Here is a 13,564-nt window from a genome sequence, read left to right on the forward strand (position 1 = left end):
GCTATCAGCCCAGGACAGAGGACTCTGGTGATCTGCCGCTGGCAGCCTATGCCTCAGTAGGGCCAATGGGTTGAAGAAGAAGAAAAACCTTGAGATTTGCACACTGTGAATGTTTAAACTGATATTTATTTGACACCTTTAATGCCGCAAAATATCCCAGGACAGTGGATGACACCCTGAACTGACTAATTTTAGAACAGATGCTTGCTGGTGCTGGTTAGCGCAATCTCCACAGCATCAGTAATCGCAGACTGAGGTTCGATTCCTGGCGTGCTCTGTAAGGAGTTTGTATGTTCTCCCCGTGATCACTTGGCTTTCCTCTGGGTGCTCCGGTTTCCTCCCACATTCCGAAGACAGACGGTTAGGCTTAGGGAGTTGTGGATATTCTGTGTTTGTGCCGAAAGCAAGGTGACACTTGCGGGCTGTTTCAGCCGCTGACGCTAAGCAATGCTTTTCAATTAATGTTTCGGTGTATATGTGACTAATAAAGCTAATCTTTACCTTCAATAACTTGGTTAAAGAATGAACATGGAGGGAAAAAAACAGCCGACACTTCAAAATCTTAATAAAATAGCTGAAAATGTTCAGAGCTGTGCAAGTAGAAACAGTTAACCCTTTAGTTAGTGATACAGCGCAGAGTACTGCCTTCGAGCCACGCCCTCCCCGCCCCCACAGGGCAACTTACAATGATCAATTAACTTACCCGGTATGTCTTTGGACTGTGGGAGGAAACCGCAGCACCCGGGGAGAACCCGTGCATTCCACGGGGAGGATGTATAGACTCCTCATAGAGGGTGCCTGGATTGAACTCTTGGTCTCTGGTGCCCAAAGCTGTAATAGTGCCATACTAACTGCAATGCCCCTGTGCCATCTACGGTAGAGAGCCGGTTATGTAGAATGTAGTACAGTACAACACGGCAATAGGACCTTCAGCCCATAATATCTCTGCCAGATATGATGCCAAACTAAACTAAAACCCTCCTGCCTGTACATGATCTATATCCCTCTACATCCATGTTTTTACCTAAAAGATCAGGGAGTTCTAGGAAAGAGTGGAAGCCCAAAATGTTGGTTCTATCTTAACGAAGGAAGGTAGAATGTAGAATTGGTGAAGAATGTAGAATTGAATGTAGATATTGGTCCTTGGGTAGATGAAAATTAACAATTAATGCAATTAACTTCCAGGGTGATTGAACATAGAATATTACAGGACGGAACTGGCCACTCAGCCCACGATAGTCTGCCAATCTTCTAAACTATTCCAAATTCAATCTAACCCTTCCCCTCCTACAAAGCCCTCCATTTTTCTACTGAGCTAGACTTTGTGGGGTTAAGGCTGAAGGAACTTGAAGGGACAAAGCAATTAGAATCTTTAAATTCCATTCCTGTGAATGTACCAGACAGAGAATGCGATTCTTACTTCATTGTATGTCATGCTAAAAATGTAATTAAAATACGAAGACCAGTTCCAACATTCATAAATGGAAAGCAGCAGCTTATGGCCGCTTATCTAAGACAGGATATGCTAGCACTGGAGAGGGTCCAGAAGAAGTTCACGAGAATGATTCCAAGAATGAAAGTGTTTTGTTAAAGTATGAAGAGCGCTTGATGGCTCTGGGTCTGTACTCGCTGGAGTTTAGAACAATGGGGGGAGGGGTGGTCTCACTGAAACCTATTGAATATTGAAACACCTAGACAGAGTGCATGTGGAGAGGATATTTCACATAGTTGGGGAGGGGGGAGTCTTAGACCAAAGGGCACAAACTCAGGATACAAGGACATCCCTTTAGAACTGACGTGAGGAGAAATTTTTATAGCCAGGAGATGGTGAACCTGTGGAATTTATTACCAGGGACTGCTTTGGAGGCCAAATCAATGGATACATTTCAAACAGAACTTGATAGGTTCTTGAGTAATAAGGATGTCGAAAGATACAGGGGAGAAGGCAGAAGAATGGGGTTGAGAGGGATAATAAATCAGCCATGATTAATGGCGGAGCAGATTTGATAGGCTCAATGGCTTAATTCTGCTCCTGTGTGTTATGGTCTTAAAACAGTAGATGTTTCCTTTCAAAAGGGACAATACCAACAGTAAGGGGCTGCACAAGTCATGTCTGGTTTGTAACTTATCCTTCCTTGCCATAGCTTCTCATCTATTATACCAGATCCCTCACCAACTCTCCATGTCCACTGAAAAACTGGTAAAACAGCTTGCGTCAACTATGTATCCATCATGGGGCCACACCCATTTTTTCCCTCAATTTAAGTATAAAATTCATAAGAAAAGGACATCTTCAAGTTCACCCTCTATATTATAAGCAGTACAGCCATGGATGGTACCAACAGTGGTTGTACACCCACCTGGGTTCCTGAAGGTAAATGTCATGGTATCTGTACAAGAGACAGCTACATGCATGCACACACCTCACTCCTCTCTAGGCTTGTCTGGCTGTCAACATGGTACAGGTCCGCAATCCCTTATCCGACATCCTTGGGGCCAGTTGCATTTCAGAATTCCGAATTTTTCGGATTTCAGACCCCACCCCCCATACCAAAAAACACGTATGCTCAAGTCCCTTATTTGACCTGACTCAATGCGGTGGACTTGAGGACGCAGCGGCGCACCAAACCTACGCACATCCTCCCTTGTACTTTAAATCATCTCTAGATTACTTATAATACCTAATACAATGTAAATGCTATGTAAATAGTTGTTATACTGTATTGTTTAGGGAATAATGACAGGAAAAAAATTATTTCCAACGAAAACATTCAATAAAACATAAAAATATACATCTTCAAACGAACCGAAACAAACACATGGTAAATGACTTATTGGAATAAATGTAGAATGTCACTGTCACTATAAAACTTCAGTAACCTGTCTTTGTTTATTTAAATCATATACAGTGGTAGTTCCGCCACTATTTTCTTCAGTTAAGACTCCGCACAGACAACCACGATCAAGCTTCTGCAATAACTCCACTTTCTGTGTTATTGATAGAGAAGATTCCTTCTCTTCTTCTCGTTGTTACCCATAGGGTTATCTGCAGCTCTTTTTGACATTTTCACAGTGAAATTAAACACAAAGTCAACAGTGAACACAAAATATCAGCCAACAGCAAATGCACGTTTAACCAGTACGAACACTGAGCCACAACTGATGTCTGGCGGCCTCTGCTCGTGCTGCCACGTCACACCTGAGTGATGTCAGCTGTTGGCGAAAAATCTTTGGTTTTCGGAGCTTTTTGGATTTCAGAATTTCAGATAAAGGAATGTGCACCTGTACAAAATTACCAGTTTCTTGCACTTGTGCCACAGGACACCTGCAACTCAAGGTCACTATTGTTCTGAACATACCTCAGTCACCAAGAGCTACAAATCAGTGAAAGGAGCTCACATTTTATCACTAAGGAAGTACGCTGGTGGATTATTGACTCTGAGCATCGATTTTACAATAGCAAGGTTTAATTATATAGTGCATGCATTTCTCTCGCTGCATAGATGCTCTCCCTTTTCACTCCAACTTGCTCTATATTTGGAGAAATTACTTCTGAGGTCTTTCGGCCCATCTAGTCCATGCCAAATTATTATTCTGCCTAGTCCCACCAACCTGCAGCTGAACTGTAAACCTCCAAACCCCTCTCCTCCATGTACTCGTCCAAGCTTGTCTTAAATGTTGAGATCGAACCCATGTCCACCATTTCCACTGGCAGCTCATTCCACCCTCTGAGTGAAGGAATTCCCTCTCATGTTCCCTTTTAGACATTTCGCTTTTCACCCTTAACTTGTAGGTTAACCTTCTCTGAGCATTATCACCTTGCCATAGTGGCGAGGCTTGTGAGTTGCTCGGATCCCGAGAGCAATGTTATCAGAAGTTAGTTTAGCTCCTGGGCGGGTCACCCGTGATGATAACGTCAAGGGGAGGATCTAGACAAAGAGCAATTCAACCAAGATCTCATTGGTGAAACTGGCTCCCTGTTCATCAGCTGCTCTCCCTTAAAGGAATCTACCCTAACATACAGGATTAATTCCTGTGGCGATCATCAGGTGAAGGGGCAGAATTGAGAAACCTGCATCAAAGCTAAATGATTTGCACCATTGTGACTGATCTCAAGGAAGCTTGCAGACCAGACTGATTTTCCTATCTACCAAATCAAGCATGGGCAGGTATACAGGTCAAAGTTCAAAGTAAATTTATTATCAAAGTACATATATGATAATAAATGTGTACATATATGATAATAAATCTCAGGGTTGTATATAGTCGCCATATACAACCCTGAAATTCATTTTCTTGCAGACATTTACAGGAACATACAGAGCTACAATCAACTTTATGAAAAAGTATAAATAACAAAGACTGACAAACAACCAATGTACAAAAGACAAATCATGCATAAAACTAAAAATTAATAAACAATAAATAATACTAGGAATGATAATACTTGGAATATTTGTGTACTCAAAGTCAGCCCCAACAACATTCATGTTGGGTATCTGGGGTCTCTGTCCCCAGAAACACTTAGACCATCTACATGAATTACTTTGTCCCAGCAACATTCAAAGAAATCTCCCTCTGTCAATATGTAATTCATTGGAAGCATTATCAAACCAAGACATTGGAAATAAATGATGTCACTGTAATTACTGAAATTTCATTGGATCTTATGGTTTTAAAAAGTGAAGTACATTTGGGTTTCTGAGGCTCTACCAAGAGCATCTTCTTGAGAATGACTGCTTGGCGTAATGATTAAAGACCTTTATAACACCAGCATCTGTGTCTCTCCAGCGACTTAGATCACAGTCACAAAACTTGTCCCATTTTACTTTGACTACACAATGCAAACCATTCACTTTGAAAGCTGCAATTTATTTATAAAGGGTTAGACTGTGGGACCAGCCCTTCTAGCCCAGGGAGCCATATTGCTCAGCAACTCACCCATGTAACCCTAGCCAATGTACAATTACCAATTAACCCTACTCACAAAGTCTTTGGATTTCGGAAGAAAACCAGAGCACACTGTAAACCCAAATGGTCACAGGGAGAACATACAAACTTCTTATAGAGGGAGCTGGGATTGACCTCAAAGCTCTGGAATGCCCCAAGTTGCAATCGTGGCACTCCTTTGTACCCAGCATTCATGGCATCGATACAGTACAATACCACTTGTTGTCTTGTTAATCCTTGGGTTTTGACATAATATGGCGACACAATTACAGCACGAGCATTTAAGAATGAAAAGTTTCTTTAAATACATTCAAAAACCACCCAGAGGTTCAACATCGCCAAGAAGGGTATAGATAAACACAATCCATAATTACACAGTATCACAGTGATCTTTCAATGAATGCCCTACCTTCTTGTTCCCATCAATGGACCTGTTGGATAACCTGGTGGGCTCTCCGCGGCTTATTACTCCTTGCTGCTTCCACACTTGGCCATTGTCCTTGGAGTTTTCCGGAGCGAGATTCTGGTCGTAGCCCCCTGTACCAGCAAGGTGCTGACTGCGCAAATACTCATCCGTCTCCTTGTCCACTACCAGCAGCCGTGTCTCGTGCTCCATTGCTTTGATCCGCTGCACAACCTGGTGAAGGTGAGTACAATAAATGCTCAATATTAGCTGTGACAGGGCACAGCAGAAGGTTCTAGAACTGGAAGATTCATCGTCACCAGGACTGCAATGGACAATTGGAGCAGCCCTACTGAGAGATCACTGCACAGCACGTGAGACAACAAGTTTTTGAAGACGTTGACTCTCTTGGGTAAATGTACAGAATTATTTCAGAGATGTGGGTTATCATTGTGATTGGCTCTTCCCAATTCTCCTGAGCTACAGAACACAGAACACTCCAGCACAGTACAGGCCTTTTGGCCCATGATGTTGTGCCAACTTTTTAATCTACTCTAAGGTCAAACTATCCCTTTGTTCCTACATTTGCGATCTATTTTTTAATCATCCATAAGCCTATCAAAGAGTTCTTAAATGCCCCTAATATATCTGCCTGTACCATCACCCCTGGTACAGTGTTCCAAACACTCACCACTCTGTGTAAAATAAAAACTACCTCTGACATCACCCCTGTACTTTCCTCCAATCATCTTAAAATTACGTCTCCTAGTATTAGTCATTCCTGCCCCAGGAAAAATTTATCTGGCTATCCATTCAATCTATTCCTTTTATCATCTTGTTTACCTCTATCAAATTACCTTTTATCATCCTTCACTCCAAAGGAAAAATCCCTAGTTCACTCAAATTTTCATCATTAGACGTGCTCTCTCATCTAGGCAGCAGCCTGGTAAATCTCCTCTGCACCTTCTCTAAAGCAGCCACCTCATTCTCATAATGAGACCAGAACTGAATATTCCAATAGGCTAATGGAGAAGAATTATTGACTCTCAAAGTGGGAGAGGAGTAGTCAGCAGAACCAAGACTAGGATTGTTGCATCTATAACCAATGCTTCTTCTCACAGAGTGACACTGACCAACAGTATCACCTAGACTCAGAGGTTGGTACCAACAGAATTTTAACTGTTTCTAGTTATAAACCTACAGAACCCTGCGGTCTCTGTGAATCTGCTGGAGGCCAAAAGCACCCTGTCGTCGGGGTGTGTGTGTGTGTGTGTGTGTGTGTGTGTGTTGTTCTTCCTCTGTGTTACGATGCTGAGCATGGTGGGCAAGCTACAGCACGTTGGCAACGGAATGTGTGATGGCATTTGCGGGCTGCTCCCATCATATTTTTACATTGCGTGGGTTGTTAACAAAAACGATGCATTTCAATGTACATGATAATTAAGTTAATCTGAATCTGAGCACATGGGTTAAGAAAGGTCCTTTTCACATTGGCAGGCAGTCAATAGGCTCTTCATAAGACATATGAGCAGAATTAGGCACTTCTGCCTATTGAGTTTGCTCTGCCATTCCATCAAGGCTGATTTATTATCCCTCTCAACCCCATTCACCTGCCTAACCCCACCACTGCAACCTTTCTTGCCTTGACTAAACAAGAGCTTTAAATATACCGAATGTCTTGGCCTCCACGGCGTCTACAGATTCACCACCTTCTGGCTGAAGAAATTCCTCACCTCTGTTGTAAATGGGCACTCCTCTATTCAGAGGCTCGACTCTCCCACTATACGCAACATCCTCTCCATACCCACTCCATCAAGGCCTTTCAATGAGATCTCCCCTCATTCTTCTGAACTCTAGCGAGTGCAGACCCAGATTCATCAAATACACCTAATGTGTTAACGCTTTCAATCCTGGGATCATTCTGGCAAACCTCCTCAGAAAACCTCTCCAATACCAGCACACCTTTTAAATATAGGGCCCAAAACTGCTCACAGTACACCAACTGTCGTCTGACCAGTGTCTTATAAAGCCTCAGCATCACATCCTTGCTCCTATATTCTAGTCCTCTCAAATGAATCCTAACACTGCATTTGTCTTCCATACCACTGATTCAACCTGTATGTTAACCTTTTGGGAGTCAGCTGGAGGCCAAAGACAGCAGGTCCTGGGGCTGGAGAACTATGTAAGAGTGTATGTGGGTGGGTGGGAAGAAGGAACTGGGCTTGTTTCGATGTTGTTTTGTTGCTTGTTGTGTTCTGTGTTGTTCTGCCAAGAACTGTGCACATGCTAAGTTGGCGTTGGAAAGTGTGGCGGCACTTGCAGGTATTCCTTAGGATGCTCTGGTCATTAATGTATGTATTTTACTGTATTTTGCGATGTACATGTGATACTCTTATTATTATTTAGTGTGATATCCATCAGGGAGGACCAGCTTTGCAGCCAACGAACAACACAGTGCTAAATTGAAACGTTCCTAGACTGTTTCTAGGACTCTGCAGTTTGATATTTAATATTCTCTCTGTTATTCACTCAATTATTTTTTTTGCTGTTGCACAATTTGTTCTTTTTTTTGCACGTTGGGCATTTGATATTTTCTTTGAACAGGTTCCATGGTGTTTCTTTGTTTCTTGGCTGTCTGTGGGAAGACAAATCTCAGGGTTGTATAGTGCATACATACTTTGATAATAAATGTATTTTGAAACTTTGATAAATAAATGAATCTGAACGTATGGGCCCAGAAGTGCCTTTTTAACATCAGCAAGCAGTCTGTAGGTCATTTATGCTATCGTACTTTCTTGTGGTTAAAAGCTTAAATAAAATGGAATTGAAAAATATCTTGAGAGAATCCTTGTATATGGGAATCACACTACAAAGCATCTCATGTTCCTATTCACCAAACCTCCCAAAGACACCTTTCAGCAGACAGCCCACTATGTTATTGAAGAACACATTTTGTTTTAAGAAAATATGATTGAATATAAAGACACTCCGAATCCTACCTACTCAACCACCTCTACACTAAATCACAGCATGTTAAAAGCCCTGATGACAGGGCTAAAAGTTCAGACAACTGGGCAGTCCCATGAATGTAACTAAAGTGTACTAAAAAACATCAGTCCTAGGGATTTACTGCAGTACACAGTATTTCAATACATTTCACAGTACGAATCCAAAAATTGCATCAATTCCAAGAGAAATCTTACTGCATTGCGATAAACTTAGTATGGAGAAAGATGTCTTGATAATTTGGGACTCATGATATGACTGCAGTGTATTTCTGCTATTGAGGAATTTAATTCTAATATATAGTCAAAATACTTCATTTGATTTAGAGGCATAGAGTCATAGGAAAGTACAGCACAGAAACAGGCCTTTCAGCCCATCTAGTCCATGCTGGACCATTTAAACTGCCTACTCCCATCCACTTGCACCCAGACCATAGCCCTCCATACTCCTACCATCCATGTACCTCACCAAACTTCTCTTAAATGTGGAAATCGAGCTCGCATGCAGAACTTGTCCTGGCAGCTCGTTCCACACTTTCATGACCCTCTGAGTGAAGAAGTTTCCCAGGTTCAGGATGAGACCCTTCATCAGGACTCAGAAGGGTCTAAGCCCAAGCCGTCAACTCGTTAATCTTCTCCATATACTCTTCGCTGCCGCTGCTACTGTGTGATCCAGAATCTCCGGAGTAGGCCCCGAATCCTCGGCTTTGCCTGTTTTGGCGGCTGGGGCGAGGTCAAAGGCGCTCGGCAGAGAATGGCGCTCGGGAGGCTGTATCGGAGGGGCTGGCTGGAGGCTCGAAGTTTTTGGACGGATGGACTCAGTGTCGGCTGTGATCGGGTGCTTCCAATGCATTGGCAGTTGTCGGTGCCTGGAGGTTTATAGCAGGGAGTTTCTCCCTTTTGCCGCCTGCTATCAGGGACTCGGGAGTCGATCGGGACTTTGAGACTTTTTATTGTGCCCATGGTCTGCTCTTTATCAAATTATGGTATTGCTTTGCACTGCCATAACTATATGTTATAATTATGTGGTTCTGTCAGTGTTAGTCTTTGGTTTGTCCTGTTTTTCTATGATATTACTCAGGAGGAATATTGTATCATTTCTTAATGCATGCATTTCTAAATTACAATAAACGAGGACTGAGTGTTCTCATAATCTATATACGCTGCCTGGCCTGCTGGGTTCCTCCAGCATTTTGTGAGTGTTACCAATCTTTCTCTTTTATCTTTCTAAGTTGCACTCCGGGTTCACATCCAGATTTAAAAATACTGACATTCTGTTTGAAGGGCAGTAATAAGATTACATCGGAATGGCAATTTTCTTCGGTTAAATCTCCTAGGTTAACAAAGGATCATTTTGAAGACAAAAGTTGTTATCAGCAATGAACTCTCCCTCAAGTTTTGCCAGAACATTACTGGGACTGGGAAGGCTTGAACTCAAAGGAGAGACTAGAAAGGCTGGGGCTTATTTTTCCCTGGAGCAAAAGAGGCTGAGGGATGATCCTATTTACTTTAGGGACAGAAACCAAACTGCTCCACATGGATCTCACCAACACTCTACAGGATGTGCAACCAGACCTCCTACACCTGTACTCAAAACCCTACTGCAATAAACCACTACTGATAAACACAAGAGATTCTGCAGATGCTGGAAATCCTGAGCAACACACAGAAAAAAAATATGCTGGAGGAGGAACTCAGCAAGCCAGGCAGGATCTATGGGGGGGGGGGGGGGGAAGAGGAGAGAATAAAAAGTCAATGTTTTAGGCAAAGACTCTTCATCAAGAATAGAAAGGGAGGGACCACAAGCCAGTATAAGGAGATGGGGGAAGATGGCAAGGGCCAGGTGAAGCCAGGTGAGAGGGAAGATAGGTAGTTGTGGGTGTGAGTGGGGGAGGGAGGATGAAGTAGGAAACTAGGAAGTGATAGGTGGAAAAGGTAAAGGTCTGAAGTAATTTGACAGTGAACAGAAAGGGAAGAAGGGTAGCCAGAGAGAAGTTATCCTCCTGGGCAGGCAGGCAGGGAGAAGAGGAGAGGTGAGAAGGCAACCAGAATGAGGAAAGGAAGAGAGAAGGGAGTGGGGGAAGAGAAAATACCAGAGGCTGAAGAAATTGATGTTACTGTCATCAGGTTAGAGGCTATCCGGGTGGAATATAAGCCGTTGCTCCTCCAACCTGACAGTGGCCTCATCATGGCAGTACAGGAGGCTATGGGCCAAATGTCAGCATGGGAATGGGAAGTCAATTTGAAATGGGTGGTCACCAGAAACTCTTGCATGTTATGGTGGACGGAACTGAGACGCTCAATGAAATGTTTCATGAAGCACCATATATAACACAGACCGACCCTCTGATCACCGTTAGATTCCCGCCCGTGGCAGTTCACTGACCTCAATGCAATAGCCCGCCCAGTACATCTGGAACCCTAAAAGGATGGGAAAGAGGCTAAAGAAATGCAGGTCTCTTACTAAGCAATACAGTGCGGAAACAGGCCAAACTGAGACACAAGGGATTTAACAGATGTTGGAAATCTTGAGCGAGCCACACACAAAACGCTGGACGAACTCAGCAGGTCAGGCAGCATCCACGAAGGCGACTGAAGAGTTGCTCCAGGCAAGACCCTTCCTCAGGGCTGGCAAGGAAGAGGTTAAAAGCCCATCAAACTGTAGACTTATTTGCCCCTATTCCGCCCCATAAACCCTTCCCATCTCTGTACCTAAACAAACGTCTTGTTGTTATTGAACAACAGTAAAGTTAATAGCTGCTATGGTTTAAGACACGGATAGCCTTACACACATCTGATTTGCATTAAGCTGTATTGCGTTCACAGAGAGAGGGAATCGATTATTCAAGACTTATGCTTACACTTTCGGTCCCTCTCTTTCTCTCCCTGTTTCTGTTCCTCTTTCCGTTTTTTTCCCCCTACCCCTCCATTTCTCTATCGATCGTCTGTCACCTCCTCTTTCTCCCCCTCTTTCCGATCCAATATGCCAAACTTTACAACCGAAGAGACGTGGCTGCATTACCTGGTGGTGGGGCTCCTTCTCCACATTGTGGCCGTTAACTTCAATGACCCGGTCTCCAGCAGACAGACCCGCAGCCTCTGCCGGAGAGCCGGGCTCCACTTTGCGGATGTACTGTCCGGGTTTCCCCCTCTCCCCGTGCAGGTGAAAACCATAACCACTTTCCTCTTTTATCATATGGCACAGGCGCGGTTTCAAGTGATCCTTTGCCATCACCGCGGCTCCGATCTCTCGCTACCTCTAGCGAATTGCGCTCGGGGCAAATTATTGCCTCCGTGCGTCCGGACGAGTTAAACTTTGGTTGTGTCTGCACTGGCGCCGGGGGTGAGTCTGTGCGCCTGTACTGCGCCCACCAAAACCCGGAGTTAAATTCCCATCGCTGGCGTCGTACCGAAGCACAATTCGTTTAAATTTCCTTGAAACTTCCACTTCCAGACAAGTAGAATCAAACCAATCCGCCGAAACCAGTCTTCTGTCCTCCTTCCAACTATATACTCAAAAAAAAAGATTGGAAGTAAGTTCATGTGTTCTATAAGACTAACTCGCACGTACCGAGTGCATTGAGGCCGACGCTATAAACAATGACACTGGCCCCTGGTGCAAGTTTTGTTACTAAGCCCCTGGGCTTTTAGTTGACTGCCACCTACCGAACGCCCAGAGTATGCATCAGATTCGCCGGCTGACTCCAAATTATTCCCCACTTTCCGGCTGAACTTGTTACAGTCAGCCAGCAGGCCATTCGGCCCACCTCGTCTGTGCATCGCTGAAGTGAATCCGCGAAATGTTCCTTCTGCAGCAGCCTCGCCCTGCCCATTCACTTTTCAGTTCAGGGACTTTTCACAACTCACGTTCTTAGTATTTATTTTCATTTGCACAGTTTGTCTTTTGTGCACACTTTTTATTTGTCAATCTTTAACAAAAATGCATACATGTATAGATTTTTGTAAGTTCTATTACATTTATTTATTTTCTAGTAAGAAAATGAATCTCAAAGTGACACATCAAGTTCAAATATTCTGATAATTAGATTACTTTGACTTTTGGGTGGTTTAAATGTGAGGGAACTGATGTTCTAGAAAGCATCACAACAAAACACTTCATAAATACAAAATAGTCCTGACAAAGGGTTCTGGCCCGAAACCTCGACCGATCTTTTCCACGGATGCTGCCCAACCTGCTGAGTTCCTCCAGCGTGTTGTGAGTGTTGCTGAAAACACTTCATAAATACCAGAAATTTGGCGGATGCTGGAAATCCAGAGCTACACTGGTCCACACTCCTCTCCTATCAGATTCCTTCTTCTTCGGGCCTTCACGTTTTCCACCTATCGACTCCCAGCTTCTCACTTCATATTCCCCCTCCCTCACCCACTTCTGGCTTCACCTATCCCCTACACAAGAGATTCTGCAGATGCTGAAAGTCCAAGGCAACTTACACAAAATACTGGAGGAACTCAGCAGGTCAGGCAGCATCTGTGGAAATGAATGAACAGTTGGCTATTTGAGCCCAGATCCCTACCAGGATTGGAAAGGAAGGGGGAAGATGACAGAGTAAGAAGGTGGGGGGAGGGGGGAGTACAAGCTAGAAGGTGATAGGTGAAGCCAGGTGGGTGGGGGAGGAAGTAATTAGCAGGGAGGTGATAGGTAGAAGAGACAAAGGGCTGGAGAAGAAAGAGAGAATAGTGGACCATGGGAGAAAGGGAAAGAGGAAGGGCACCAGGTGAGGTGAAAGGCAAGTGAGGAGAAGAGGAGAGGAGACAAGGGAGCCAGGTTAGGGAATGGAAGAAGAGGGAAGGTGGAGGGAGAAAAATGACTGTAAGTTAGAGAAATCAATGTTTATGCATCAGGTTGGAGGTTACCCAAATGGTTATCCTCCAACCTGGGAGTGACCTCATCACGACAGTAGGGGAGCCCATGGACTGACATGTCAGAATGGGACTGGGAATTGGAATTAAAATGGGTGGCCACTGGGAAATCCTGCTTTTTGCGGATGGACCAAAGGTGCTCGACAAAGCGGTCCCTCAGTCTACGTTGGGTCTCTCCAATGTAGAGGAAGCTGCATTGGGAGCGCCAGATACAGCGGACAATCCCAAAAGGTTTGCAGGTGAAGTGTGATCTCACCTGGAACGACTGTTTGGAGCCCTCAGTGAAGGTGAGGGAGGAGGTAATTGGACAGATAGCACTGCTTCT

General features: G+C 43.9%; 1 protein-coding gene across 1 annotated transcript in view; it reads right to left on the bottom strand.

Annotated features, from left to right (window-relative positions):
* The window catches only part of LOC140203166 (Na(+)/H(+) exchange regulatory cofactor NHE-RF2), a 170,603-nt gene extending 158,648 nt beyond the window's left edge, over positions 1 to 11,955 (bottom strand). The window contains exons 1-2 of the mRNA XM_072269071.1: positions 11,381 to 11,955; positions 5,360 to 5,587 (exon numbers count right to left, since the gene is read on the bottom strand). Of these exons, the coding sequence (XP_072125172.1) occupies positions 5,360 to 5,587; positions 11,381 to 11,590 (438 nt within the window). The 5' untranslated portion in view covers positions 11,591 to 11,955. The remainder of the gene's footprint in view (positions 1 to 5,359; positions 5,588 to 11,380) is intronic.
* Positions 11,956 to 13,564: the final 1,609 nt, after the last annotated feature.

The sequence above is a fragment of the Mobula birostris genome, chromosome 9 (genome assembly GCF_030028105.1).
Source record: "Mobula birostris isolate sMobBir1 chromosome 9, sMobBir1.hap1, whole genome shotgun sequence".
Taxonomy (NCBI): Eukaryota; Metazoa; Chordata; class Chondrichthyes; order Myliobatiformes; family Myliobatidae; genus Mobula; species Mobula birostris.